Here is a 25,891-nt window from a genome sequence, read left to right on the forward strand (position 1 = left end):
GAGTTAACAGTGTGGCAGTACTTCCATTTGTAACTTATTTTAACTAGGGGTGCACAATATATCGGCACTGACATTAGTATTGGCCTATATTAGTAATTTTTTAACATGTCGGTATATGTCCGATATGAACAACTGATATATATTTTTGCCTTGTTGTGATCCATTTCTGGCCAGGGGCTTTCCCCCCAAAGTTGTCAAAACAATAATAAAATATATCTGTGAAAATTGTTATCGGCCATTACAGTGAAATTAATATCGCACATTGGCCCAAATTGTCATATCAGTGAATCACTAAATTTAACTTCACATCATTACATTGCATCATTTAATTTTTGTGTGTGTTTTGTACTGCAAAATAAAGAAGTTAGAGGAAATGTACAAAGATAATTGTAAAAAATATTTAGAGAAAAAATCCTAATTAAATACTTCAACGTTTGAAGTTGAGCAGTGTCAAAATGTGATCAGATGCAAAGTGTCCTGATTCAAATTCATTAATCTATATTCAGCCTATCTAAAGCTGTAAACATTTCCAAGGAAACATGCCTCTCTTTTAGCTGATATGGTCCAATAGGCACCGTGTAACATGATAAAATGTGACCACTTTCATTTTTGCTCAACAGATTCCTCTGTGGCGTCTTTCTCTGCTGCATCGCCCTGTAAACATATTACCATCCATCCTGCTTCCCCTTGGATAAGATCTCCACAAAGAGTTGGAAAATTTGTTACTAAGAGCATTTGGATATTGAGGGTAATGTGATTCAAATAGGCCAGTACACAGCCACCCAGCCAGACTCTCAGACACCAGGGGTGCCTATTGAAGAGGGGAGGGCTTTAAATGGCAGCTATCTGCAATTATTTGTCTGTCAAATCACTGATTAGTCGTCCTGTCAATCATTAGTGAGGAAGTAAAACAGGATCAGGCAAGCAATACTTGTTACTCAATATTATTAAAATTAATTCTGAAGCAAGTGACTGGGTTTTTCTTCTGCAGGAGTGTGTCACCTTCTGTAATTTACAGTTATACACCAAGGTCATCTACTAACCCAATCTCCAGATGCCTTCCTATTGTAAAAATAATCAATGTTTTTTTTACCCGTGAATCCGCATGATTGACTTGTGCTGCCGGCCTCTTGGATGCTGCTGATCCCAAACACAGTGCCATTATTTTTCTCTAGGATCCTCTGGACTGCGGCTGACAAAAACCCGAGCACGTCCCCGAGCCCTGTGAGCTTACTGCATTCCCGTATCTGTACAAGCGAGTGACAGCCGCATAAAATAAGAGAACCCTTGATAAGAGGCGAAGCCTTAGTCTTGCCATCCATCGTGCCAGTACATGGGATGTGTAATTGCGCCCTGCAGTGAGGCAGATACATGCGGCTGTACAGCACCAGAATAACAACGCGTATACACGCCGAGGCCGACGGGAGCTGTCACGGGGATAATGTGATTGCATTGATTGGGATCCGGAGAGGTAATGGAGGGATCATCGCTTATTGCTTCGAGTCACATCCGAGCGACGCCCTTACGCAGTCGCAATCCCCCGGACAAGCATCCTGTGCGAACCCGTGTTTAACATGTAAGCGCAATAATCGCAGGCCACATTCCCATAGGCACCCGAGTCAGCGCTGCCGTAGAGCATCTCAACTCAGATGCACAGGTTGACATGCAGCCAAAAGGGATCTCAAAGACGCTCACCGCTCATGTCTCCGTAGATCTGCATCGTTTGAGAGGGAATAAAAAAAGTGTATTCTTACCCAATCACCAGCAGCAGGGATCTGAGGGAAAATATGTTAACATCCAGCAGAGAGAAGAGGGGATGTTTCTTAACAGGCAGCAGGACGCAAATATACCTTCCTAGTCGGTTTGTTTCACTTGATAATAGCTGCGTGGACTCCGACTTGCTGCAAAAAAAGGGAGCCCGGACAAGTGTTCCTCCAGGAAGGGATGGGGATAAAGCTATGGCTGCGTGCTTAGGATCCCGATCAGGAAGGGGGAAAAAAAGCTCTACTCCGTCCAAACGCTCTACAAGCCCAGTAGAGAGCTGGAGGAGGACAGAGGCGTATCTCTCTCCTTCGCTTTCTCTCTCTCTCCTCCTCTATTCGTCTGTCTGTATCCCGGTCCTTCCCTTCTTCCCTCCCCCGTCTCTCTCCTTATGTTCTTAACTGACTTCAGCCGAAGTCCACAAGCGCAACGGAGCAGAGGAGCAGAGGACCGTGGTCAGGAAGCGAGAGCAAGAGAGAGAGGGGGGACGGGGGGCGGGGGGGTCAGAAATGACAAACCAATTTAGGAGCGCGGCGAATGTTCGGCCGATCAGAGCGCAGCCCCGGCGAGAGGAGCGCTACGTCGCAGGCAGGAAGGCAGGCAAGGAGGGGCGGGCAGCGAGGGGGTGAGGGGCTGGTGGAGGGCTTTGGAGAGAAGGTGATGATTCCTGCCTGGGGGATGCAGGAAGGAAAAAGAGGGAGACATGAAGTGGGTGTTTTGTCTGTCTGGTGGAAAACACGGAACTGGACCTGACTCCCAAATCTTTGGACGTAGAGCTCCACCTGCCGTGTGAAAACGCGCAGAGGCTGGCCGAAAAAAAGAAAAAACAAAAGTCCCCCGGCGGGAAAGGTGGACGGCAACAACAGCTCCACCTTACAGACCGCGTCACTAGACACCAACGAGTCTACGTCTGATTTGTTGTTCCTCTCTGAAAGGGATCTCTACCAGGAGAGAGACTGTACTGCCTTTTTTTATTTTTTACTAATAAAAATCATATATGCCCGGGTTTCCTGTCCCTGCTGAAGAAACTCATCACCACACCATGATGCTGCCACCACCACAAACATTGTTTTGCATGTATGCCAAAAACGTTTAATCAACCTTGATAAATTTTTGTATCCATTAGTCAGGATGTTATAATCACACAGCACTGAGATCCAGCAAAACTAGGACAAAAGTTCTCTATACAACCCTAAGAAGACATGAATTACTGAAAAATATACCAATGCTGTCTCAGTGTTGTGCCCACAGATTCTTTTAGTCAGAGTTTCCCCAAAAAAAACTTGATAAGTCCAGTGCTCAGGCGCTAAGGCAGTCATCCAGCCAGCCACCATGTTATTGAGTTAAAAATTTTTTTAAAGTTGACAGGAAATTTGAAAATACTACTTGTTATGCACTTTGGAAGACTGGAAGATTAATAACTAAACACCAACTACAAAGTCTTTAAAAAAAGGCAATAATAAAAAACAAAAAAAAAAACTAAGCTAAATTAACAATATTAGGCCTGGGCACAAGTAAAGCCTGGTGGCCCGCCAGGCTAATAATACATTATAAACCCTGGGGGCCAAGTAGTGAGGGACTGGACATTTTGATGATCACAATAGCAAATATGGTCCAATAAGATTTTGAAACTCAAGATTTTAGGCAACGACTTTCTTTACAAATGTGAAAATGAACTTGGAGATTTGCTCCACAAATCCAGTTTAGGAATCAAAATGGCATGAGAGTCATGTCTCAAAACCCACAAGGAAATATGCTACGAGGTGGAAAAGTTGGGTGAAAAGAAGACAATCAAGATTAGCTCTGGAAATGAAAATTTATTTATAAATTCATGTATGAGGCAGGCCTAATTGAATAAACAAAAGGAAGCTCTGCCTGGAAAGGTCAAAAGCATGAAAAAGTGCAGACTATAAATAACCTACAGCCTTTCCATGATTATTGACCTATAAAGAATGAATGAATGAATAAATAAATATATATATCTATATATAAAACACATTTATCATCTATGCATGTTCGTTTGTGTCAATAGCCTAAACACAAACTCTAAAACAGAACAGGCTAAAATATATATATCTTCCATTGTACAGTGGGAAAAATAAATTAGTATGTGTAACAGCAGCATTGAGGTATGTAGACTCACACAAAAGGTCCAAAAAAGTTAAACATCCACAAAAATCAACATTTACAAGAATACCAATATACTGTACAAGATTAAAACAAAAACAAAACCAGAAATAGAAATAGCATACCATACTTAGATCCAAGGGGTGTGCAATTGACTGGATGAGTGGTGTATGGTTATTATTTTTAATACCTAAATCTTAGTTGCTGTTTATAAGAGTTGGGTAACTTTAATCAAGCACATCGTGAAAAGAGCAGCTTTGTCATTGATTTCATGGAGTCCGGCGTCGAACTCAACAGAAATCTCATGAGACTACACCAAATCTCTTCCACAGGCCAACATAAGACATTGTAAGATGGTAAATTTATGTGTGGATGTGTTTGAGTTTTGATTTGAGATTTTTTCAACTCAAAATTAAATTGTCAAAAGTCTTATTAAACATAATGAGCCTTTTGTCTATTGGTTTTAATCTGTTAATTTTCACTGCAGATTAAAACTAAAAATCATTCATGTTATTACTTGTCATTGATTCAGGTCAAGGGTAATTCTTATTAAGGTTCTCTACACCTCAACCCTGCTTTCTTAAATTAGTACTGGCCCAAGAGAAGAGGAAAGTAGGCTGCTGTCCATGACATGCCCTGAAGAGAACTTGACCTCTCACTCAGAATACAAGTCCTAAACCTTGAGTCTTGTGACTTGGTTAACAATAACAATACAAAAATAAAATTAAATAAGTAAATAACAATTTTAAAGATATTTTAAGTCGTTCAAGTTGTAAAAAAAAAAGCTGATGAATGTGCTAGCTACAACTAAAATGACTAAAATATAAATAGACATGATAGTTAACAGTCATTTTCTTCAGTTTATCAGTTTCTGCTGCTTTTGTCTGTGGTGGTATCACACTTCATGTCTGCTGCTGCTGCTGCTGCAAATGAATTAATACATGACAATTTTCTGTGTATGCTTGAAAGCAAAACCAATTTAAATGGTTATGTATTCCCAACTTTACAGTTTATATTGTAATGTTGTTCTGCAGACACAACTGCCAGGCCAAATGAATAAGCCAATGAAAAACATTGTCTCCACAATTTATTGACTGCTATTTGGAGTGTTTACAAAGTAATGTGATCTGGGTCATAAGGGTCAAGTAATTGATTTAGTCAATTTTACTACTGTGTAACAAGAAAATCCTGAATCGATGGGGGAATTAAATGAAACACATGAAAATTGTTGAGCTTTGCCCATATAAAAGGTATTATAAGTGTATTTCAATAAATATGAATATATTAATTTTTGTTATTTTTATTTCTGCACTTCAGTTCAAATACTGAATATCTTATGTACTTACAGTGACCAATAAGGATTTTTAATATAAAAATGTGGACCTACTGAGATGATGCCAGAATGCATTGCAGATTAAATAACATGGGGTGTCCGTAGGGCAATATTTTTATAAAAATTTTAAAAGAACAGCCTAGTGTTTAGCCTGAAATATTTCTCAAATAATAAAGTATTGTTGCAACAAATTGTGGATCACTTTAAGGACGTGTGAAGGCCAAATAACACAGTTATTTGACTCTAGAGTTACAAAGCGGACCAATAGATAACACATTATCACTGCCTGTGGAAACTTCACTTGGACTTCACACAGCTTGACTTTTGTGCCTCTTCACTTCTCTGTCCTACATTTAGAACGTATTTTCCAATAGCAATTAACCAGAAATAATTTTCAACTTTCCTAGCAAAATATTCCAGACATTTTTAGATCATCTGGCGCTGAGTGGTTGGAATTCTGATCTGAAGCTGCAAGTGGTTCTTTAGTTTCTCTTCAGTGCCTCCTGAATTTTTTGTTCTCGTTGTTGAGCAGTTTTTAGTTTAGAGTTACAGTACAAAAGTGGTTGGGAAAGTCATACATGTAATATCTGCAAATCTCTACAAGGCAATTATGGCACTATTTATTTTGGGATGTGTGTGTGGGTATGTGAAAAAAAAGTTTAGTTAAAATTATTTTAAATCAGTTTATGGTTTATATTTTAAACCCCTGACAAAAACAGGAAATCAAAGCAATCAAGGCCTGGTTTAACAAACATTATACTTTTGGGTTGTTTTGAATCGAGGAACGTTTTTATTGTGTTTTTGGGGCTTCAGAATCTATCTGTGAGGAACACAGATTATCTAAGATGAAAACAGAAAGAAAAAGTAGAATACCATTTTTAATGATTTTTGTCACATCTTTCTCTTCAGCCTGGAGGGGATGAGCTCTTTGTGCTTGGAGATCAAAGGGGGTGTGCATGCGCACTGCACGACGCGCTCTCTTGACGCCCTGACTGGACTCAGCGCAGGGAAATAAAGTCCTCATATGTTTTTATTGGCTGCTGTCGCGCGTCTCAGACCGCCGTTGTAACTCGACCCAACGGCAAAAGTGATTCGGTTTTCTGTAAAAGTCCATCTGTACCATCAGATAGACTGACTGCTGAAGGTGGAGGGGATTCTCTCAAGGACCTGTTGATCGTCTGCTACAATGGAGGTGAGACGCAGCACTGCGTTGCTTCCGATGTCCGTCTGGTTGTCATAGTAATGGAGTGAAATTGGCTTTGTTTGCAGATGTAGCTTCGCAGATTGACTAGCAAATTAACAGCAATTAGTTCGCTGAAATTTTACCGTAAGCTATACCGTTATTTTTATTATAATTTTTTTCATAGAACCCATTTAGAAGCCCGGCTCTAATAAGAACTTTTAGACGTGCTATAAGAGCCATATAAACATTCTATCCCGATGCCCATCATTGGCTCCTAATTAGATTTCAGATGAGATCTCGTCATTTCCATGCCGACGTTTTGCAAATCAAATCATGTCACTTGTGTCAGGCTTTGAAGCCATACTCTCCACCCCTCCACCCCTACTTAAGTCAGAAGGGTCGGGAGGCCGAGTGTCGCAGTTAATTATCATCAGTGGCGGATAAAGCCTTTTGGAGCAGATTTAAATCCTGCTAAAGAGCATTAGGTGACAAGCAAGGCGCTTGGAAACAAACATGGAACAAGCCCTGGAGGGAGAAGATATATGGGGGAAATGATACAAGCTGATGAACAGATGTAAAATAATTACTTATAAACTAGTTATTTTCTTGGAAAGTGGAAGGAGGTTATTAAAGATCTGCAATATTCTCAACAAATTCTATCTTAGAGGAGGAATGTGTTTCCACAGATGGAATCAAAACCTTTAAAAATCTGCAAAGCCTCTCTAAACTTATTTTCTATGTTCCAGGAACCAAGTGGATAAGAATGATATCGACTTGAGAGTAGAGGAAAATTTGGACTCAAGAACTCCCTTCGACAATAATGGAGATCATGGGTGAGTGTATTTGGTGACCTTTTAGATGTAGGAGTGGATTTGATTCCTCTCCTCCCCCTCCAAAAAAAAAAAGCATCACAATAACATCTGTGCGCTCATGGCTTAAAATTAGGGTGTAAAGACATGGCTGTTGCAGTCAGCCAGCCAGACAGACAGGCGCGAGTAGTTACATGAGCAGGTGGCGCTGGCCTCACACCCCTGTCAAAAGTTTGCAGGGAGGACTTTACTGGGTTTTAGCTTCTGTCACAAACAATTACCTCAGTTGTGGCTTGCGCTCATTAGTCCCAACTCGGCTAAATGAACAAGGACAACATGACCTGATACAATTGGCAGTCTTCTGCTTTTGTTCTGCGGCGTACCAGACAACCTAATGTTTCCTCATTAAGTTCACTGGGGCCAAACTTTAACTTAAACTTCATTGAAAATGTTGGAAGAACTCGCACTGAGGCTTCTCTGGGCCACTGATGTCACTTTATTGCAGATATACAAGTTTCTTTGCTTGGAGCATCCAACCATATCGTCTTTAATATTTGCTGCTTTTCCCTCTCCCATCAACACTCCCTGACTTTCTGCCAATGTCAAAATTAGAGTAAAGCCATTAGAATCAGAATATGCATCCAAACACCTATGATACAGTTCCAGCAATTATTTATAGGTTTTGTCTGCCATGAAAAGCATTTCACTATATAAAACCGGCATATCAAAACAAGCAAATTGTTTAATTAAAATCACCAAGGATATTCAGGGAAATGTGTGAAAAATACACTGGTAGCACTTCCGTTGGGATTAAAAGCTAAGTCCAACCTCACAATTTCTGTTGTAATTAGGAGGTAGAAGGCAGCCAGGTCCAGCTTACCAAATTAATTTAATTAATTGAGTGTCAGCAGTGGTCGGTAACTCTTTCAGCTGTTTGAAACAATGCCAGGCTGGAATGAGATCAGCACTACAAAAAGAGAGTCAATTATTGGTGCTCAACAATCTGAGAAGAGTTTGAAGATTTTTGCTTTTCCAAAACAATTTCAAGTCAATTGTTCCTCAGTAAACAATAGTACAAAACATTTAAATCATGAAAAATTCTTAGTGAAAATGAACAAGAGAAGAGTGTTCAAGCCATAGTCAGCAGATTAACTTGAAAAATGGCAAATATAGTTTTATTTGTGTTAATTTGTATTCAGTCTTCAAATAAAATGAAAATTCTAATAATAATAATTGTAAGCTTAAATGGTTCTACAAAGGTCTTTTTGTCCCTGCAGTGTGTCATTTGGAACTCAATTGGTTTGTAAAGTGTTGTTAAGGGAATTTTTTTCTAAAAATGTTAATTTTCAGAGTGGCATTAGTGTCAGCTTTCACACCACAAGCTAGTATTGACAAAATTATTATGAGACATTATTGCTCGCAAGAGCTTTGTGTTGCAGAAATGGTCTCTAAATTCACACATGCACACCAAGAAACCTCTGTTGTCCGCTGAGATGCATCAGGGATGGATCAATCCTAACCTACTAGACCAGAGACAGTTAACACTATCAAGGTGGAAAAGGTTAAGAAAACTTAGAGTTTGAAAATCCCTTATTTTCCTACAGTTTAAAGCTATTTTTAATGAGATACAATAGAAACCCTGGTTTGAGCATAAAGCCTGTTTTGCTGTCTTTATTCTCCATATAAAAGCTGAAGTTTAGCTGAACTTTTATCATGCAACCATGACAATAAACACAAAGAGAAAAAATAGCGTGGCCACAGTCTAGTCAAAGTAGAGAACTTATTCTTAGGGAAAAACTGTGGTGACTGAGTAACCATTGTGAATTGTACAAGGCAAATAGGTCAAAATTTCAACAAATGTGAAACTTATCTTTTATGCATAACTTTTGCTTTATATTTTAAACTCTTTTTACATCACTCCTAAAAAATAAACATCTTAAAATATATGGAAAAATTAATATTTAAGTTATTGCTTAATTATTTGGAATGATTGAATTGTTTTTAATGTTAAATAATAATGGTGCGTGCTGTGGTGGCACAGGGGTTTAGCATGCCCCACGCTTGGAGGCCTTAGTCCTCGACGTGGACGTCGTGGGTTCGACTACTGGTCCCAAGGACCCTTGCTGCATGTCTTCCCCCTCTCCTTGCCCTCCGTCCTGTCTACCTACTGTTACAAAAATACGAGCCACTAGCGCTGCAAAAACTCTTTGGAGAAAAAAATGTTAAATAATAATTATGTGCCTAATGTTCCCTTTTTGTAACCCAGAAAGGCCGAACTTTCTAGTCTTTAAAATCAATTTTCTCTGCAGATGCTCAGTGCGCCTTAGAAGCTGTGGAAAGACTGCAAGCCAAACTGAAGGAGCGAGGGGAAGCTCCCACACAGGAAAAACTCTCTGTGCTGAAGACTGTCCTGCAGAGCCCTCTTTTCCTGCACATACTCAGCTTGCAGCAGGCTCAGCCAAAGCCTCCGGTGAAGGTAGCACAAGCCTCTTGTGTGGGTGTTTGGTTTGTATTGAATGATAAGGGGAAAGAGGTGGGATTCTCAAAATACTGAATGCAGGGACCAAACTAGATGAGTAATCAGCTTACCTAAGCTTACCCCTTAAGCTACGATAGAGTGTGGGAGGGATGGATGGTGCTTATCATGACCACAAATTGGGTGGAAATGTCTGTGTTACTATTTGGAGTTATGGTCTAATGTCACATATGTTTGTACAGCCTGATATACAGTAAAATGATCAGCTATAGAATTTGGCAGATTATATCACCTAATGATTTTGGTTTCCATCATGCCTCCAAAGCAGTTTTGTTCCATAGTCATCCTTACACCCTTGGGGGTCTTCCTTTAAGGTTTTTCATCCAAATTGTTTGCTGCTGTTTCTAAAACTTTGGGGTTTTGTCTGATCACATGTTTGACATTAAAGAGTATAGAAATTTGGGGTCATTTCTTCAATTTTGTGAAACAGTTTTTACAAAGGGAATGGTGGGACTGTAGCATATTTGACAGTATGTCTGCAGTTCTATTTGTTTGGCACATATACAAAGCAGACATGTTAGTCCACAGTGCCCACAGTTTGGAAAAAAAAACCCACAGCAATGTTGAAAAAAATAATTGCCAGTTATCACAAACACTTGATGGCGGCTGGTATCAAGGATGGCTCAACTAGTTCCTAGATCTGGGAGCAGTGACCTTTTCTCATAGGATCAGTCAAGTATTGTGCCCGTAATATACACACACAAACAACTTTTTAAATTATTTTATATGTCCACTAACGCATTTTTATGGACTAAAAAGCAAAAACAAAAGAAGCATGTAAGGGGGCAAATACTTTGAACAGTTCTGTACATATGTTGACAGGGCATGAAAATGACTTTATAGAAGGATGAACCTCTTGTAGCAGAAGTAATGGCAAGACTCATCAGCATTCAGTCTGTTAAGTAACTAAGCATTTTATAGAATTTGTGGGTTTAATTAGTCAACAAGTTTGTAATTTGGAGAACCCACTATGTTGCAGTGGAGCTGATTAGATGAAATGAAAGTGTTTAATGTTGTTAATTTCAACAGATGGGTGCTTTAATATTGTATATGTCATGAAACGCAGAACATACTTCATAAATAAGCTATGCAAAAATCCTCATCATACTGGAAGGCTCCCAAACCTTTTCTTTAATCTGAAACGGTTGGACATTTATGACACCATTTAGACATTTAGCTCACTCGTTAGTGGTAAGTACCAAAGCTTGCTAACTGCCTGATGGGGTGTACTCTAATAGGATACCCAATGGCCTTCACACACAAGCATCATTAAATTAGCAATTTTGCATATGCCTGAAGCCATTTAGTATATTTGCATCCGAAGAAACATGGCACTGGAGCTTAGAAAAGGTTTGAATTTGTAGTATTAGCAATATATGCTCACGGTAAAGTTGTGCAAATCTGCTTAGAAGCAGTTTACTTCTTTTTACTAATTCTAAAAATTGGACTTCAGACCGTTGTATGTCATGAACCCAAAGAAGAGGAAATAAATAGGGTACAAATCAGAAAATCATGCCTCTATGATGACTTTGGACATCATATTGAGTTTCTACCAAACAATAAGCAGATGTGAGAGGAGAAGGAGACCAAACAGATTAAATTATAAATTAAAAGGATGAACATTTTCAGTCTGTTAAAACATTCTGACTGTTCAAAGTTAAAACATAATGCAATTTTATTATCTGACAGTGAAAACAAATTAAATCTATTTCAAAGTAGGCAATTTGAACCAGATAAATTAAATCATGTTCTCCTACTTAAAATATTTGAAATTTGAATAATTTTTTCAACGCCTACCTCATATCCCAACCAAAATATGCACACTTAACATCAAAATCAATTTTAGTATAATAAAATTTGTCCTATACAGGAAATTTTCCAGAGGCATTTTTGGGAAGTCATTTGTGAGACACCCACCAGCAATGGAGACATTTTCTTTTTTCTTTTTGGAATTATCTCATTGTACAGCATTTTGTCCTGGTTCTATCAGCCAGCATTGCATTGTGCTTCTGAATTTCAACATGCTGTAAAAAAGAATCAGCCCCTTGGTACTTACTTCTGTGTGCTCAAAATATCAAGAAAGGTGTGTTAGGATTGTCATTGTCCATGATTACCACTGCTAGTGTAGAATTAGCCTCCAGAAGAGTTTTAGCAGCGTCTCTAATTTAGATTTACATTTTTTTATTTTGTTTATTTGATTCCCTAGAGGTGCCAAATATGCCCTGTGTTTTTTATTTTTTTATTTTTTTTACACAAGAGTGTCACACAGACTGAGTACAGGTGAGATACACTCACAGCTCTGTATTCTTGTATTTGGAAAAATGTCTGCTGAATGTGAAAAGCACTACGTAAAACTTACTGTACATGTCATGATTCGTGATGATGATGATGATGATGATGATGATGGGACCCAAAATGCAGAATAGACAGAGGCAGCAAGTAGATGATGAATATTTAATTAAAAAAATTACTAAACAAATATTAACAAAAAAGAAAAACAAGGAGAAAACAAGGAACCAGGGAAAGAACGAAACAGGAACCATGTACCATTAAGGTAACATGAAAATCTAGCAAAGGGTGAATGAAATCAACATGAAAATATGGTTTTTGGAGCTATGGATCAGGACTAATTGCTAACTGAATGCATTTCTAAGGGGAGAGCAGAAGGCAGGCTGAAGGGGTGAGAGAGAGGTGGCAGAGAGGAGAAAGAATGAGCAAATACTAACAGGGAAGCTGGGAAAACAAATCTAATTGTGATAAAGAATAATAAAACACAAGGAAGAAATACAATCTAACCTGAGAACTGATCTAAGGCAAAAGAGAAACAAGATTGATCTAATCAGAACAAAGAACAAATGACCAAAACTATAATCTCAGAAAAAAAACCCAACCCAAAATCATGACAATATAAGTTATACGCTGGTAACAGGTGTGAGATCATCCGATCAAAACCATGTCTCAGATATTTTCTGATCTACCTTGAAGATACTGCTTGATTGTGAAATTGTGTTTCAGAGTAAATTCCAGCCAAAACTGAATGATACCCCTGAGCTGCAGTTTCTTTTTAATATCAGTAAATCACACACAACAACTATGGCTTTATTGGAGTAATGCTGTGAAGAGAAGCTTAGGAGTTTGTCCCCCAGTGCACACATCTCTTTATAGCTCTGGAAGAGGTTGCCCCTAAACTACCATCAGTTTCTTAGATAACACCATAAGGGAATGTGCAAAATAAGAGCATGATGTAGGGGTTGAACCTGTTGAACCTTTTGGTAAAAACAGGGGTTGCCACAGCAGACTGCCATGTCCTTCCTATATATTTATATGTGAGTTATTCATGGGGTAATTCTGCTCTGTTCCTATTCAGATAGATTTGTGGCCAGATGGGTGCATAGTTAGAGGTTGATCTTACCAATATGGAAATATACATGTCTTATGCAGAGGTCTTTGATAGTGCTCCTTCAAATGTAAGAGCTCAAAAAGTTTGCCATCGAAGCAGAATCAGATATTCGGGTGCTTCCAGCTCTTTGGCTGGAAGTAATGTCCATCCATCAGTGTGAGGTCAACTCAACTTTAAGATTTATCAAACCACACGTCTCTTAGCAGATAGCAGAGTAGAAAAGTTGAAAAACAAAAATATGCACATCTTCCTCATTGGTGTACAGACATGCTGAAAGTTTATTTCAATCTTTAAATAATTCAACCTGTTATCCAAGGGATTAACAGTGAATGGAAAGGTGTAGTTTTGACCTTACTTTAGCTCTGTCTCCAACGACACCTTGCGTTCTCATTTCGCCTGCAGTCAACAATCTGTGTACCATTCTCTATAAATCATCAACGTTTTTACTTATCTGCTTAGAAATAAGAAAAATAAACATGGTAGCACATAGAATGAAAATAGAAGATGTTCCTGGACCAGGCCACTTGAATGTTTGTGTATGAGAATTTAAAGTAAAAGAAAAGTAGGGGAATTATAAAGAAAACAACAGATCATGACCATTTTAATAGACTCACACACATATCAGAAATAAGTCTTCACTGACACGCTCTTTAATACTTTGTAACAGAAGATCTAAGACAAAAGGAACAGTTTGAGAGAAGTGAAAATAAGTCATTATCTCACATTTCTTTGTTCCCACTTATCCTTTTCCCATTTTGTATATTTCTGCATTTTTTAGCATAAATTTTTTTCTTCTCCCTCTCCTTTCTCATTTCCTAATCCTATCAGTTTTCCTTCATTACTTTTTTAACCTCGTGTAATGTTTCTGACTTCAGTGTCCATTCTCCTCTTGCATCTGTTCCTTTCCTACAACTATTTTGTTCTAAAATGGTCTTGCATTCATTTTAAATTTCTTGTTGTCTAACTAGGGAAAAGGCATTTCCAAGTCTGTGTCCCTGAACTGTGGCCCATGCCTGGACTTACCTGTTGGCCTAAAGGCACTGAGCCACAGCGACTCGTACACTTGGGCTGTGGAGAACCGAAAGTCTTTTCAGAAGGATGACAGCAACTCCTCTCTTGGTTCACATGACTTGTCCTTCTCAGATATCTACTCAGACAACTTTTCTTACAAGGAATCTCAGGTATGTAAAACTACTCATAATAAAGGAGAAAGGCACTTTTCTTTGACAGGGACCAATTAGTTTTTAACACCTTCTGACTCAAAGCTACCAAATAATTTCTTTTTAAGCACACTACCCTATGGAATGTCACATTTTACATTCTATTGTTATTCTTTTGATGATTAAATTCATGTGTGGTTGTCTTATCATCAAACCATGGCATCATGAGGTCCTATGAAGCTGTCACTCACATGTGAGGCTCATTGTTTTCAGTACTGCACTCCTCCTCGTATTTCCCGCACCATGTCGATGGGTAGGAACCTTTCTGCCATTGCACATGAGGTAGAGTAAACTTTATATGCAAGGTTTTACTGCAAATTTGCTGAAATCTTAATGAGGATCGTCTTCCTAATTTGTTTTGGTTTCTTCTTCCTTCTGACTGGTCAGAGGCGTCACATTGAGATAATAGAGCTGATCAATGATGGAAAAGGACTTGGTTTTGGCATTGTAGGAGGACGCAGCACAGGTGTCATGGTCAAGACAATCCTACCTGGAGGAGCAGCAGGAAGGGTAAATCCTTTAGTCAACTGTTAAATCACTTAACTGAGACTACCAAGGGTAACTCAAGGGAGAAAACCAAAATAAAGTGGCTTTCTTCATGCTACAGCATGCTACAGCAAATAAAAAACTGTGTACATCAGTTCTAAAAACAGATGTGCTTTATGTATAATCTGTGTAAAAATGTGTTTATTTGTTCAAATGATGTTTCGTAGGACAGTCGCCTGCGCAGCGGAGATCAGATTCTGCATATTGGAGATACAGACTTGGCCGGTATGAGCAGTGAACAAGTTGCACAGGTACTCAATCTTCAGAACTAGATAAGTTATATTTACCATGCCTTACAAAAGTATTCATACTGATTCACTGATTTTTTTTATTGTATGTCAAAAGTATATATATTGCTGTAATTTTATGTGATAGACTAAATGCCTCCTCATACTCTGATGTACATTACTCATGGAGGTCCATGTATACAGCACAGCTGCAGAACTTAATGTAACAGGTCATTAGTCAGAGAAGTTAAAGAGAGAGAGGCACTCTTCTAAGAAAGGGATAATCATTCCAGCTTAAAGTGGCACAAATTATTTACAGGACAAAGAAAACATGTGGAAAACGGTAGTTTGCTAACATGAGAACACTGTAACATTTTGGCCTAGCTCTGCATATCACCCTAAATGCACTCTGATGGCAGATCACTTGAGACTGGGGTCGACATTGACTTTCCAACAACACAATGGCCCCAGACAGTCAGGGCTATAAAGAAAAGGTTCTAATTCCAATTGAGAATCAGTATCAAGACTAGACAACAGCTGTTCACAGATACCTACTACAGACACTAACTGAGTTTAAGTTGCTTTGCAAAAAAAAGGGGGAAAAGACTAAAGACTCTATATGACTAAAGTTGGAGAGATATTGGAGTCACTTCTGGGATTGCAATCAAAGGTGGTCCCACAAGGCTCCATGGTGGTGAACTTAGTAGCATTGTTAACTTTTCAACAAGGAGGTCTTTCTGTATGGAATTTGCATGAACTTGAAGTGCTTGCGTGAATTCTCTCCAGGTACTCTGGCTTCTACCCACTCTCCAGAAACCTTAACGATAGGTTGGTTTGTCTCACTATTTTGGCTTAAGGAGTGAAACCTTTTGACAGTTATTTCTGTAGCAAATCAACATGTTAAAAATTATTCAAGTGGTAAGATGACTTTTGTAAGGCACTGCAGTTCTTTATTTCCACTGAACTAAGTGTTTGTCTTCAAAGTTCCTGTCTATTAACATACCACCTTGTTTTTGCATGCTAGTTTAACCCAGCTACATTTTTTCACTTTGTTTCTTTAAAAGTGTTAACTATTCAGGAAAATCTGGCTTTTAACAGAACCCTTGTCTGTTTTATGTAAACATGCTCAATCATATGTCCATTTTCACCTGTTCACAAACCACCACTTTGCCCAGGTGCTGCGAAATGCTGGCAGCAGAGTGAAACTTCTCATTGCCAGGGATGTTACCAAACCCAATTACCTCTCCTCCCCTACTCTGAATCAGGATACGTTGGACGACAAGGTTTGTGTGTTTGCCGTGTACCTTTGTTCATCTTTGTAAGTGATGTAATTTTGGTGAGGAATATTAAATTCTTATCATTTTTCTCCTTTCTGTCCTGTTTCCAGCCCAGTGACTTGAATGATGACTATGAGTTCAGTGTCCAGTTCACTAAAAATAGCCGGGGCCTGGGATTTTCCATCTCAAGCTATGTAGGAGACCTGAACTCAGGTATTTTAGGTGAAGTGTACCAGAATTTAATAATGCCTTTTGTATTAGTTTAATCAGTAAACATTTGGCTGTGTTTCATTCAGTCTACAGTGCCGGTGTGATGGTGAAGAGTATAGTAAAGGGCAGTTCGGCAGATCAAGATGGACAGATGCGGGTTGGAGACATTATCCTTTCTGTAAGTTTTCTAAAACCATAATAGATGGTTTTTTTCATAACATTACATTTAAAAAACACTTGTTTATGTGACTTAAGTCCTATTTCCACCTATAGCTGTTTTTTTTTCTCTTGCAGTTTATCTCAGACAGTTTTCCAGTGTGGAATGATTGTACAACAATTAACTTCCATTTTATTTCCCCTCTGCTATTTATAGAATGTTTCTTAGCATGTGAAGAAAAACCACCAACAATTACTATAACCACCAACAAACAAGGCCTGCCACAACTGTGGCTGGATATTTAACTGTCGGTACTCCTTTAAAACACAAATGCTGGCATTCCTTTTGGTTTCTAAATCAGTTTGATGCTGGTTGAAACCAGTTTGAACACTCAAATGTGCCCAAATTGCAACCATATGACTAAAACTGCACCGCTCAGAAGAAAAGAATTTGGTTAGTATGCTAGGAATAACCTAACATAAGAGAATAAAGTACAGGAGCTTTCCAGGAACATTGATGCAGACATATTAAAGAATGACAGAAATTTGCAACTGGTTGTATTGGAAGCCATGTGCCTTATTGAGCAATGTTTTATTCTGAAGTGAGATAGATTGAGCTTTTTACCAACAATGGTAGGAGTCAATTTGAGTATCACAAGTCTTAGAACGTTAAACCAGCTAGAATAGTGCTTGTTACATCATACTTAGGGTCTCTTTCACTCCCTGTGGCACTGATGTATTGCAGAAATTGAACAGTACAACAAAAAATAAAGACCACATTTAAATCCTTCAACATGATCTCAACATTCACAGCTACACAGTCAAAACTTGAACATAGTCTGATGTTCCAATTCATCCAAAAAACATTTTAAAATTCTATTAGAAAATTTAAGGTTAAAACTGTGCTTAAATCTAGGGTTTATGCCTAGAAACCGACCAATTTCAATGAAGTCTAACAAATCAGATTATGAAGTAGTCAAATATATGGCCAGATTAATGCACAGACTTTGTTGACAGCAATATTTATGACTCTGCATATGATGAGCGTGTGACCATCATTCACTTCTGTCCATAATTGTACATTTGATTTCCTCATTTCATTCGTCAGGTGGATGGTGTGAGCCTTCAGGGCTGCAGTGAACAGCGAGCCATGGAGGTGCTCAGGAGGACTGGTCCTGTTGTCAGGCTGAGGTTGCTGAGAAAGGCCGTCTGCCTTCGTCACATCTTGCCCCCAGTTCCTCCTCTGCAGCCCCTCAGATATTCCCACAGCCTCCATGAAGGCAGCCGTAACAAATCAGGCCTGAACAAGATTCAGGAGACAGGTGCTTCGCAGTGATAAAAACTGACAGTATATCTATTCCTGAGCAAACAAAAATGCCGAGGTTTTTATAGATATCAACCAGTGCAATTTCCCCTGCTGAGGAATGCTGTGATTGAGATTTTCTGGTATCAGTTTCGACTCAGACTGAAGTCTAATTTTGGTGCTTCTTTGAGCAACTGATGAACTTTTGTACTCTGTGCATGAAAAGAAAAAGAAAAAGATATTTTCTAATACAAGTGTGCTTGTTGTTTGCTCAAACGTGTTCCTCCGTCTCCCAGGAATTAGCTCTCTACGTGAAATCTCCCGGCGAGCGGCATATGCCAGCAGACGACCCCGACACAATCCCAGAGATGGTAAGTTCCCATTTCCGTAGCGCACAGCAATTCGGAAACCACTTCACAGGACTCAGTCTGCTGCTCTGCCTTGGATCACGAAACAGCAATGCTCCATGAACCATGCTCTTTGATGGGACTCTATTTATAGTTTTGTGCAATCATGTGTTTATCCAGCTCATTCAGCTCATTCCAGATGATTTGTCTCTCACTCTGCCTGCATACATTGCTTTATTTAGACAGAAGAAATTTGGGGCCTGATTAGAGACCGCAGACAAATAGGCCATGATTGCTGTTAGGCTTTAATAGATGAATCAGAAAGCAAAACTTTGTCAGGAAATCGCAAGATGTTACATGTGAATATGCATCCTTCTTGCCTCTGTTGTGAGTGTGTATATCCCTGCCTAAGCAGTTGTGTATTCATGCCCTCCTTTGCCTCAAGGAGAATTATGTTGTCTTCTCTCTATAATAGATCCAAGGTGATTTTTATATAGGGCCTCATTCTTCATTGATTTGACTGTGTGGACTTCAAACAATGTGTGTATATATAGGAGAATTTATGGATTTGTGTGCATCATGAAGATGTGTTTTGTGCTCATTTCAAAGGTGTGAAACTGACTCCAGAGGAAGAGGAAAACCTGAGGAAGAGGTGGCAGGATGCCGTTGGACACCGATTTGAAGTGATTGTATGTCTCTTCATATTAAAGATAAATCTGAATTCCAACATGCATTAAAGAATAGACTTGTATAGTAGTATTACATGCATGTAATTGCTTAATCTTTTATCATCTTCCTCATCCCAATGCACCTTTTACCACCTAAGATTTTCTTTTCGCCTCTGTTTCCTAACGTTTTTCTTTCACTCGCTTTGTAGGTCTGTCAGCTGGAGAGGTTCAGTGAAACAAGTGGTCTAGGTATCAGTCTGGAGGCTCGGGCTGGACATCACTACCTGTGCTCCATCTTACCAGAGGGGCCTGTAGGTCAAAGTGGCAATATCTTTACTGGTGATGAGATAATGGAAGTAAGTCTGATACTCCTTTTCAGTCTCGGTTCAGTTGTTTGTCATCTACTCTTCTGATGAAGTCGCAACATCAGATAGACAGAAGAAACATATTCATCACTCTGTAAAACTCCTATTGCCATTTGAACTTTTCCTACAACCACAAAGTCGAATGATCATGAGCTGTGGTTGTGGAGGACCCAAAGGCAAGCATGAGATGGGCAAGACCATGTTGAAACAGTGATTTGTTGAAGTACAGGATGAAATTACACCCAGCCGTAACCACTGGAGCAGAGAGCAAGGCTCAGAACATCAAAGGCAGGAACTAACACACCATGTTGGGTATTTAAACTGGGGTGGTGATTATTAAACAAGTAGCATGTGGTTGATTGGAAACAACGAGTGACTGAGGGGGAAACAAGACAGCCTAAACTGTATAGATTATTTGGAGAATGACACTCAGTAATTACACAGGGAATCAGGAGGCTAATTAAACAGTAAAAACTCTAAACATAACATAAACATCAAGATAACAATGAGAGAACACCAGATAATGAGAAACAAAGAAGATTGGAGGAAAAAAATGTGACTGGGAAAACTAGACGGTTCTGAACATTTTAATAAGCAGTAAAGAGTCCACCTGGATGTAATTTAATCTCAGCATAAATCCAGCTGTTTAGTGACGGCTGTGGAGGTCTGTTATAGAACATTATTGAACAAAGACACCAGACAGGTCAGGAATGAAGTCGTGGAGACGTTTAAGGCAGGATTAGAACATAAAAGAAGTTATAAAGATTACAGCACAACTACAAACCTACCAAGACGTCATGGTCCACCGAAATAGGCATTAATCAGAGGAGCAGCCAATGGACCCATGAAACCTGGGGGAGCTGCAGAGACCCATAACCCAGATGGGAAACTCTTTTGCCAGCTCAACTGTTACTCCTGCGCTCCACAAATTTGCTCTACATGAAAGAGTGGCAAGGTTATTGCTGAAAGAAAGCCACAATAAGTTGTATTTGCAATTTACCACAAGCCATTTACAGGCAAACAGCTGGAAAGAGATGCTCTAATTAGATGAGACCAAAATGGAGATTTTTAGCTTTTATGTGCTGGCAGCTATAGTAAAAGTGAAAGGTGTTGTACAAAGTTTTCACAAGGGGGTTGAATACAAAGATATTCCACACTTTGTTTTTGTTGTTGTTATTATTATTATTATTATTATTATTATTATTATTATTATTATTATTATTATTATTATTATTATTATTATTATTATTATTATAATAACTAATAATAATAATAATAATAATAATAATAATAATAATAATAATAATAATAATAATAATAATAATAATAATAATTCATGAATCATTTATTTGCAATTCTAGGTAAATGGAATCCCCCTCATTGGACAGACACACAAAGAGGTGGTCAATTTTCTGAAAGAACTGCCAGTGCAAGTATACCTTGTGTGCTGTCGCATTGTCCCCCCTTCAGTTCATGACAGTGATGAAGAAGCAAATGATGATGTCTGTCTGAGTCTCAAAGAGCTGCTGGCTGAGTTCAATGACAAGGTGAGAGGGTAATCCAGTGAAACATGTCACTTTATAAAGAGAAAAAAATATATGTGTTTTACTTTAGTTTAATACATTTGCACAAATCTCTTCTTCTGTCTCCATTCTCCCTCCCTCTCTCTTGTGTCATTGTCTCAGCTGGATCACGGCTGTGTCATACCCTGTCCTACAGCTGAGGACATTACAAAGCGTGGCGTGCCCCCCATGTCACCTCCTCTGGCCATGTGGGAGAAAGAGGCTCAAATTGTTGAGCTGGAAAAAGGCGAGTCAGGACTTGGCTTCAGCATCCTGGACTACCAGGTTAGGAATTACAAATAGAGCCAATTAAAATTGGAGATGGAGAAAGGGAGGACATGTGCACTCTTGTACTTCATAGAATGAAGTTATTATCGTCTTGTCTTTACTGCATATTTGCAAGTTTTCTTTGGAAATATTTGATACCACAGTTGACTTGTTAGCTTTTGTTGTTATAATAAACCTTCAGCTTTTCCGTCATTTTATTTAAAATTAAAATGAGGGACAAAATTGATAACATGTTATTTCAGGCAAAATTTTCTATTCAATCTTTTGCTTAACTTCAGGATCCAGAGGATGCCTCCAAAACAGTTCTGATAATTCGGTCACTGGTTCCTGGAGGTGTAGCAGATCAAGATGGCCGCCTGCTACCTGGTGACCGACTAATGTTTGTTAATGAAATTGACCTGGAGGGTTCCAGCCTGGATTATGCTGTGCATGTCCTGAAGTCTACTGAATATGGGCTTGTTCAAATTGGCGTTGCTAAACCACTGCCGGTGAGTGAGGTTGAAAAAAATTGATCTTTTTATTTTACTTTATACTTTATGCTTTGCAGGTTTCCACCTAGGACACATACTTGAATTGGAAGATTATTTTATATTTATCAAATTAATAATTAAAAAATTTATAAAGCATGACTCAATATTTAGTAGACACGTTGGGAAGCAACGTAACAAATGGAAGCAACTTGTCATGGTCGGTTTTAAACTTATTTGATGCTCTGCTCTTTATTTAAACAGCAGAATTATGGCAAGCTGAGATTACTTAATTTACTTTTTGGCAACCGTTTAATTTCTGCACTTTGGCTCATTATTTTTCCTCTCACAAAGTTAAATTTATCTTTCTCATAAAGAAGACAATAGCAAGCAGCCTGATCACTACGACCCTCTTCCTGGCATCTTCTTAAAAAGTCTTTAAGTCATTAGAATGTCGAGGTAGAAAATTGAATGCCTTCCATGCTTGTCAGTCCTGCATCTTTTGAATTTAGCTAAGACAAAGCCAGGTTATGTTTTGCCCTAAGATCTGAAGCTGCAATTTAAAATACTGTAAAGATATATTATCTCTCTCTGACATATGTATATATAGCAAACAAATAGAAATAATTCAAAATTTTTCCACTTCTTCAAGACATTTTTCATATCTATATCCATAATAAACGCATATATACACAAGCATGTTAAGGAATAAAAAAATTAGATTGCTATTTTGCCATAGATGAATGATTCCCCAAAAAAAGTATTGTATTTCTTCTTCTTTTTGTTCTGTACTGTGGCTTAGTAACAAGGAACAGAATCCAGTTACAGGCCTTTTGAATTTTTTATGTGGTTGGAAGATGAACACGGCCACACTACAGATGGAGAGAGTAGAAGAGAGCAGGCTGGACCGTCTAATTTACAGTCACCTTTTCTAGCCTGTTTGCTTTACTGGGAATCTACAATTTTTTCCAGGCTCCCCTGTTTCAATATTTTATTTGTGTATGTGTGCATGTGAGGTTTTTTTTGTGTTTTTTTTTTTTCTGAATGGGCTAAACCTAAAAATTGGATTATTTTATTCTCAGCTGGAACTGTGTGGTGGCTTGACACCCATAGCGGAGCGAAGCGCGCGGCCTTCGACCGATGACACTGACAGCCACACTCAGGTCAGCCTGCTAGCTGAGGCAGCTGAGGCCAATTTCAACGGCACAACTTGGAACGCCGAGGATCACAGCTTGAGCCAGCCGTGTTACACGGTATGTCACGCAAAGCCTATCTATCTGTCTGTTTGCCTGTTTTCTGAACACTAGTTGAAGATGTTGCAAAAATGTCTAAAAATGCCTATCCTAAAGTTTATACTGCATAATTTGTTTTCTAAGCTTCAGCAACCGCAATCTTTTGTTCATTATTCATGCCCAATAACTTTTTTAGAATTCAATAAATTGGATTTCACCGCAGGCTTTACACTTAGTTAGAAACGTATTTTGCAGGGTTTTTTTTTTCAGGAGCCTTGGTACATTTCTCACATCAGTCTCAACATTTGTAGAACACCTGGTGCATCTCTCAAAACAATTAATACAAACTGTAAAACCTGATGGATAACCTTCTCAAAATGGATAACATTTTTCTCTAAAGCAAGACAGCGTTAGCGAAATGAAAAGTCTTGATACTATGTTTAGATAGTCATGGCTTCAAAATGTTTTCATAATGACAGTTGGTTCCGTGTTTTCCGGTACATCTGATCTTGGTGATGCTGCCTCAAAATGCTCCAAATAGCGCTATACACTAGTTGCACAACCATTTGAAATCCACAATTACACTTTTTCACTTGGAAAAGACACAATTTACTTACAATTGCAATTTAGATTGTTTAGTGTGAATTATTTTCTGATATACACACCTGTTCTCCTGTCAAAATGTTTGAATAACTTAATTTAGAGTGATTTTCCCAACATTTGGCTGCACCCTTTGACCAGCAATTTTAGCCATAATTTCATCATGAAATTAGGAGTATTTTCAGGTTCCCCATCAGACAAAAACTGACATTGAAGCTGCAGTGTGTAACTTTTGTTTTAAAAAAAAAAGTGCTCTATGTACATAGGCGACATAGACCCTTGTGTATTTGGCCTCTATGTTGCCTTCCATATAATCCCAGCATTCTCACCTCTCCTTCGAGTTGCTTGCCTTCCATTTCTGTGTCGCAGCATTGCTAAAATGCTGCAATGTCCTGTTCATATGTGCTTGCCAATTGAGGGTTCACGGGATTCAGCTCTGTGTGACTGTGGAGAAGTGGCTTATCAGAGGTTGCAACGAATGCTTCACACGCTTCTCCTTGTCAGTGGGAGCTGAGGTTCAGTGGGGAGAAATAGTTCAGTTTGGGAGACATTTTCAGGAAAGAACGAGAAAAAAATGCACAGAATTAACTTGACAGATTGTGACAAAGGTTTCAACATTTTTGCTTGTAATGACAGAAACAATAGAATGAGGACAATGGGGAATACCAATTCAGGATTCATAAGAATAATTGATTTTGACTGACATGACATAAGTAAATGAGGATGTCCAGAAGCAGCTGGGAATTGTATGGAAAGAACTGATTAGAAGTGCAGAAGCATTTGCAGTTATTTAGAATGAACAAGAAACAGCTTCTGCGTTGTGCATAGATTACTACGGGGAGGTTGAATTAAAAGTTATGAGAATTATATTGATGATCAGACACATGTACCGAAGTGTCTGAATAGAACTGCAAGTAACACCACAGAACCATTCAGAACTCTTCTTTATCATGCAAACCTGAGATACCGTGGGTAGCCATTTTAGCTCTTCTAAAGGTTACCATGTCTGTCTCTGTTCTCTTCATTCCTTTCTCAACATGTGGAGATCACTGACTGCTGTATCGGTGTCACAGCGTCAGGTATAGAGAAAGTGCTCAGTGTCAAAGGCTTTAATTGTGGCCTTGGGTTGATCCTACTCACCCAAGCTTTTGTAGTTGCTGCTGCTTAATTGCCAACAATTTCCTGTCTGTGAAAAGAGCTTACTGCTCTTCCGAAAGGGCATGAAGGTCTAGCTCAATGCCTCTGACACAGTGTTCTCATCAAAGTCAGCCTGGCTCCAAAACAAGATTTTGAACTTTTTTGCTTTTGCTTATTGTAAGACTTAAAAGATCTGTGCTTGCCCTGTTTTTCTTTTTGAAGTGCACGCAGAGATGTGACAAGGCTACCTTTTTCAATGTTTTTCATTTTTGCATTTACTCCGACAGCCTTCACCGTAGTAATGCTTGTCAACCTTCGGAGAGAAAATATTCTTGAGGGGGCATAGAGCAAAAAAGAGTTTAGAAAAAGGTTCATAGAAGTTTGTATTTTTGAAGGAGGATGTTTTTTGAAAAGCCAGGGGACAAATTTGGAAACTTCAATTAAAACATGTAACTGGCAGTAGGGTTATGCAAACAACACATATGTTTAAAATGAAAGGGATTTGCTCGGTTTTGTGCCCAGTGGCCAGGTTAACAACAGTCCACACTGACTGCAGTATTTTTCTCAGCATTTCATGTGATCACACTCTGTTGCCACATGTTTACAGATAGACGGGGGTGTAACTTTATTCAACTCATGACATAATATTGTGTTCAGGAGAGGTAATTTAGAACTTGGAAAAGAAAATGGAAAATCCCCCTTTTTTAATGAACTATTTTATAAATACTGTAAAGATTTCACAAATGATGAAGCATGTTTTAATAAATCTACTCTAAATGATACAAGTGTTGAATAATCCAAGTCTTAAATAATCTTTGTTTGGTGGAAAATCTTCAGTTTTATTCAGCTTAAGTATTTTACACTTTGAACTACAGGTACCTGGTGCGATATTTTTGTGTTAGCGAAAAAGACTATGAAGCTTGAGTGCTCATTACTTTCTGACCTTTGCTGGGCCGGTCATGTATTCTGTCGTCTTTGCAACCTAATGCAAAGGGAGATGAAAAACAAAAGCAGATGCACAGAGCTGACATCTCTCTACAATCAGTCTAACACAATCCCTATTTGCATCCAGCTCCATCATATTTGAAGGTGCATAATCCTTTCATCTAAAATCACATTCGTGTGTTGACTTTTTTC

The 25,891-nt window shown here is 38.6% G+C and overlaps 2 protein-coding genes across 12 annotated transcripts in view; one reads left to right on the top strand and one right to left on the bottom strand.

The window, feature by feature from the left end:
* Nucleotides 1–2,572, bottom strand: part of adgrl3.1 (adhesion G protein-coupled receptor L3.1) — a 163,225-nt gene extending 160,653 nt beyond the window's left edge. For 6 of the 10 annotated variants that reach the window (XM_044115199.1, XM_044115198.1, XM_044115196.1 and 3 more), the window contains exon 1: nt 1,755–2,571. The gene's annotated coding sequence lies outside the window, so the exon portion shown is untranslated. Of the gene's footprint in view, nt 1–1,754 lie in introns of all 10 variants that reach the window. The other 4 variants (XM_044115192.1, XM_044115193.1, XM_044115194.1 and 1 more) reach the window with 2 other exon arrangements.
* Nucleotides 2,573–6,317: 3,745 nt separating this feature from the next.
* The window catches only part of si:dkey-92j12.5 (multiple PDZ domain protein), a 56,705-nt gene continuing 37,131 nt past the window's right edge, over nt 6,318–25,891 (top strand). For both annotated transcript variants that reach the window (XM_044115201.1, XM_044115200.1), the window contains exons 1-18: nt 6,318–6,413; nt 7,151–7,237; nt 9,523–9,689; nt 14,118–14,330; nt 14,583–14,651; nt 14,757–14,879; nt 15,083–15,166; nt 16,318–16,425; nt 16,530–16,632; nt 16,716–16,807; nt 17,894–18,107; nt 18,385–18,459; nt 19,045–19,124; nt 19,313–19,459; nt 20,830–21,015; nt 21,154–21,315; nt 21,597–21,806; nt 22,868–23,038. In XM_044115201.1, the coding sequence (XP_043971136.1) occupies nt 7,225–7,237; nt 9,523–9,689; nt 14,118–14,330; nt 14,583–14,651; nt 14,757–14,879; nt 15,083–15,166; nt 16,318–16,425; nt 16,530–16,632; nt 16,716–16,807; nt 17,894–18,107; nt 18,385–18,459; nt 19,045–19,124; nt 19,313–19,459; nt 20,830–21,015; nt 21,154–21,315; nt 21,597–21,806; nt 22,868–23,038 (2,217 nt within the window). In that variant the 5' untranslated portion in view covers nt 6,318–6,413; nt 7,151–7,224. The remainder of the gene's footprint in view (nt 6,414–7,150; nt 7,238–9,522; nt 9,690–14,117; nt 14,331–14,582; nt 14,652–14,756; nt 14,880–15,082; nt 15,167–16,317; nt 16,426–16,529; nt 16,633–16,715; nt 16,808–17,893; nt 18,108–18,384; nt 18,460–19,044; nt 19,125–19,312; nt 19,460–20,829; nt 21,016–21,153; nt 21,316–21,596; nt 21,807–22,867; nt 23,039–25,891) is intronic.

Source organism: Gambusia affinis, linkage group LG04 (assembly GCF_019740435.1).
Source record: "Gambusia affinis linkage group LG04, SWU_Gaff_1.0, whole genome shotgun sequence".
Taxonomy (NCBI): Eukaryota; Metazoa; Chordata; class Actinopteri; order Cyprinodontiformes; family Poeciliidae; genus Gambusia; species Gambusia affinis.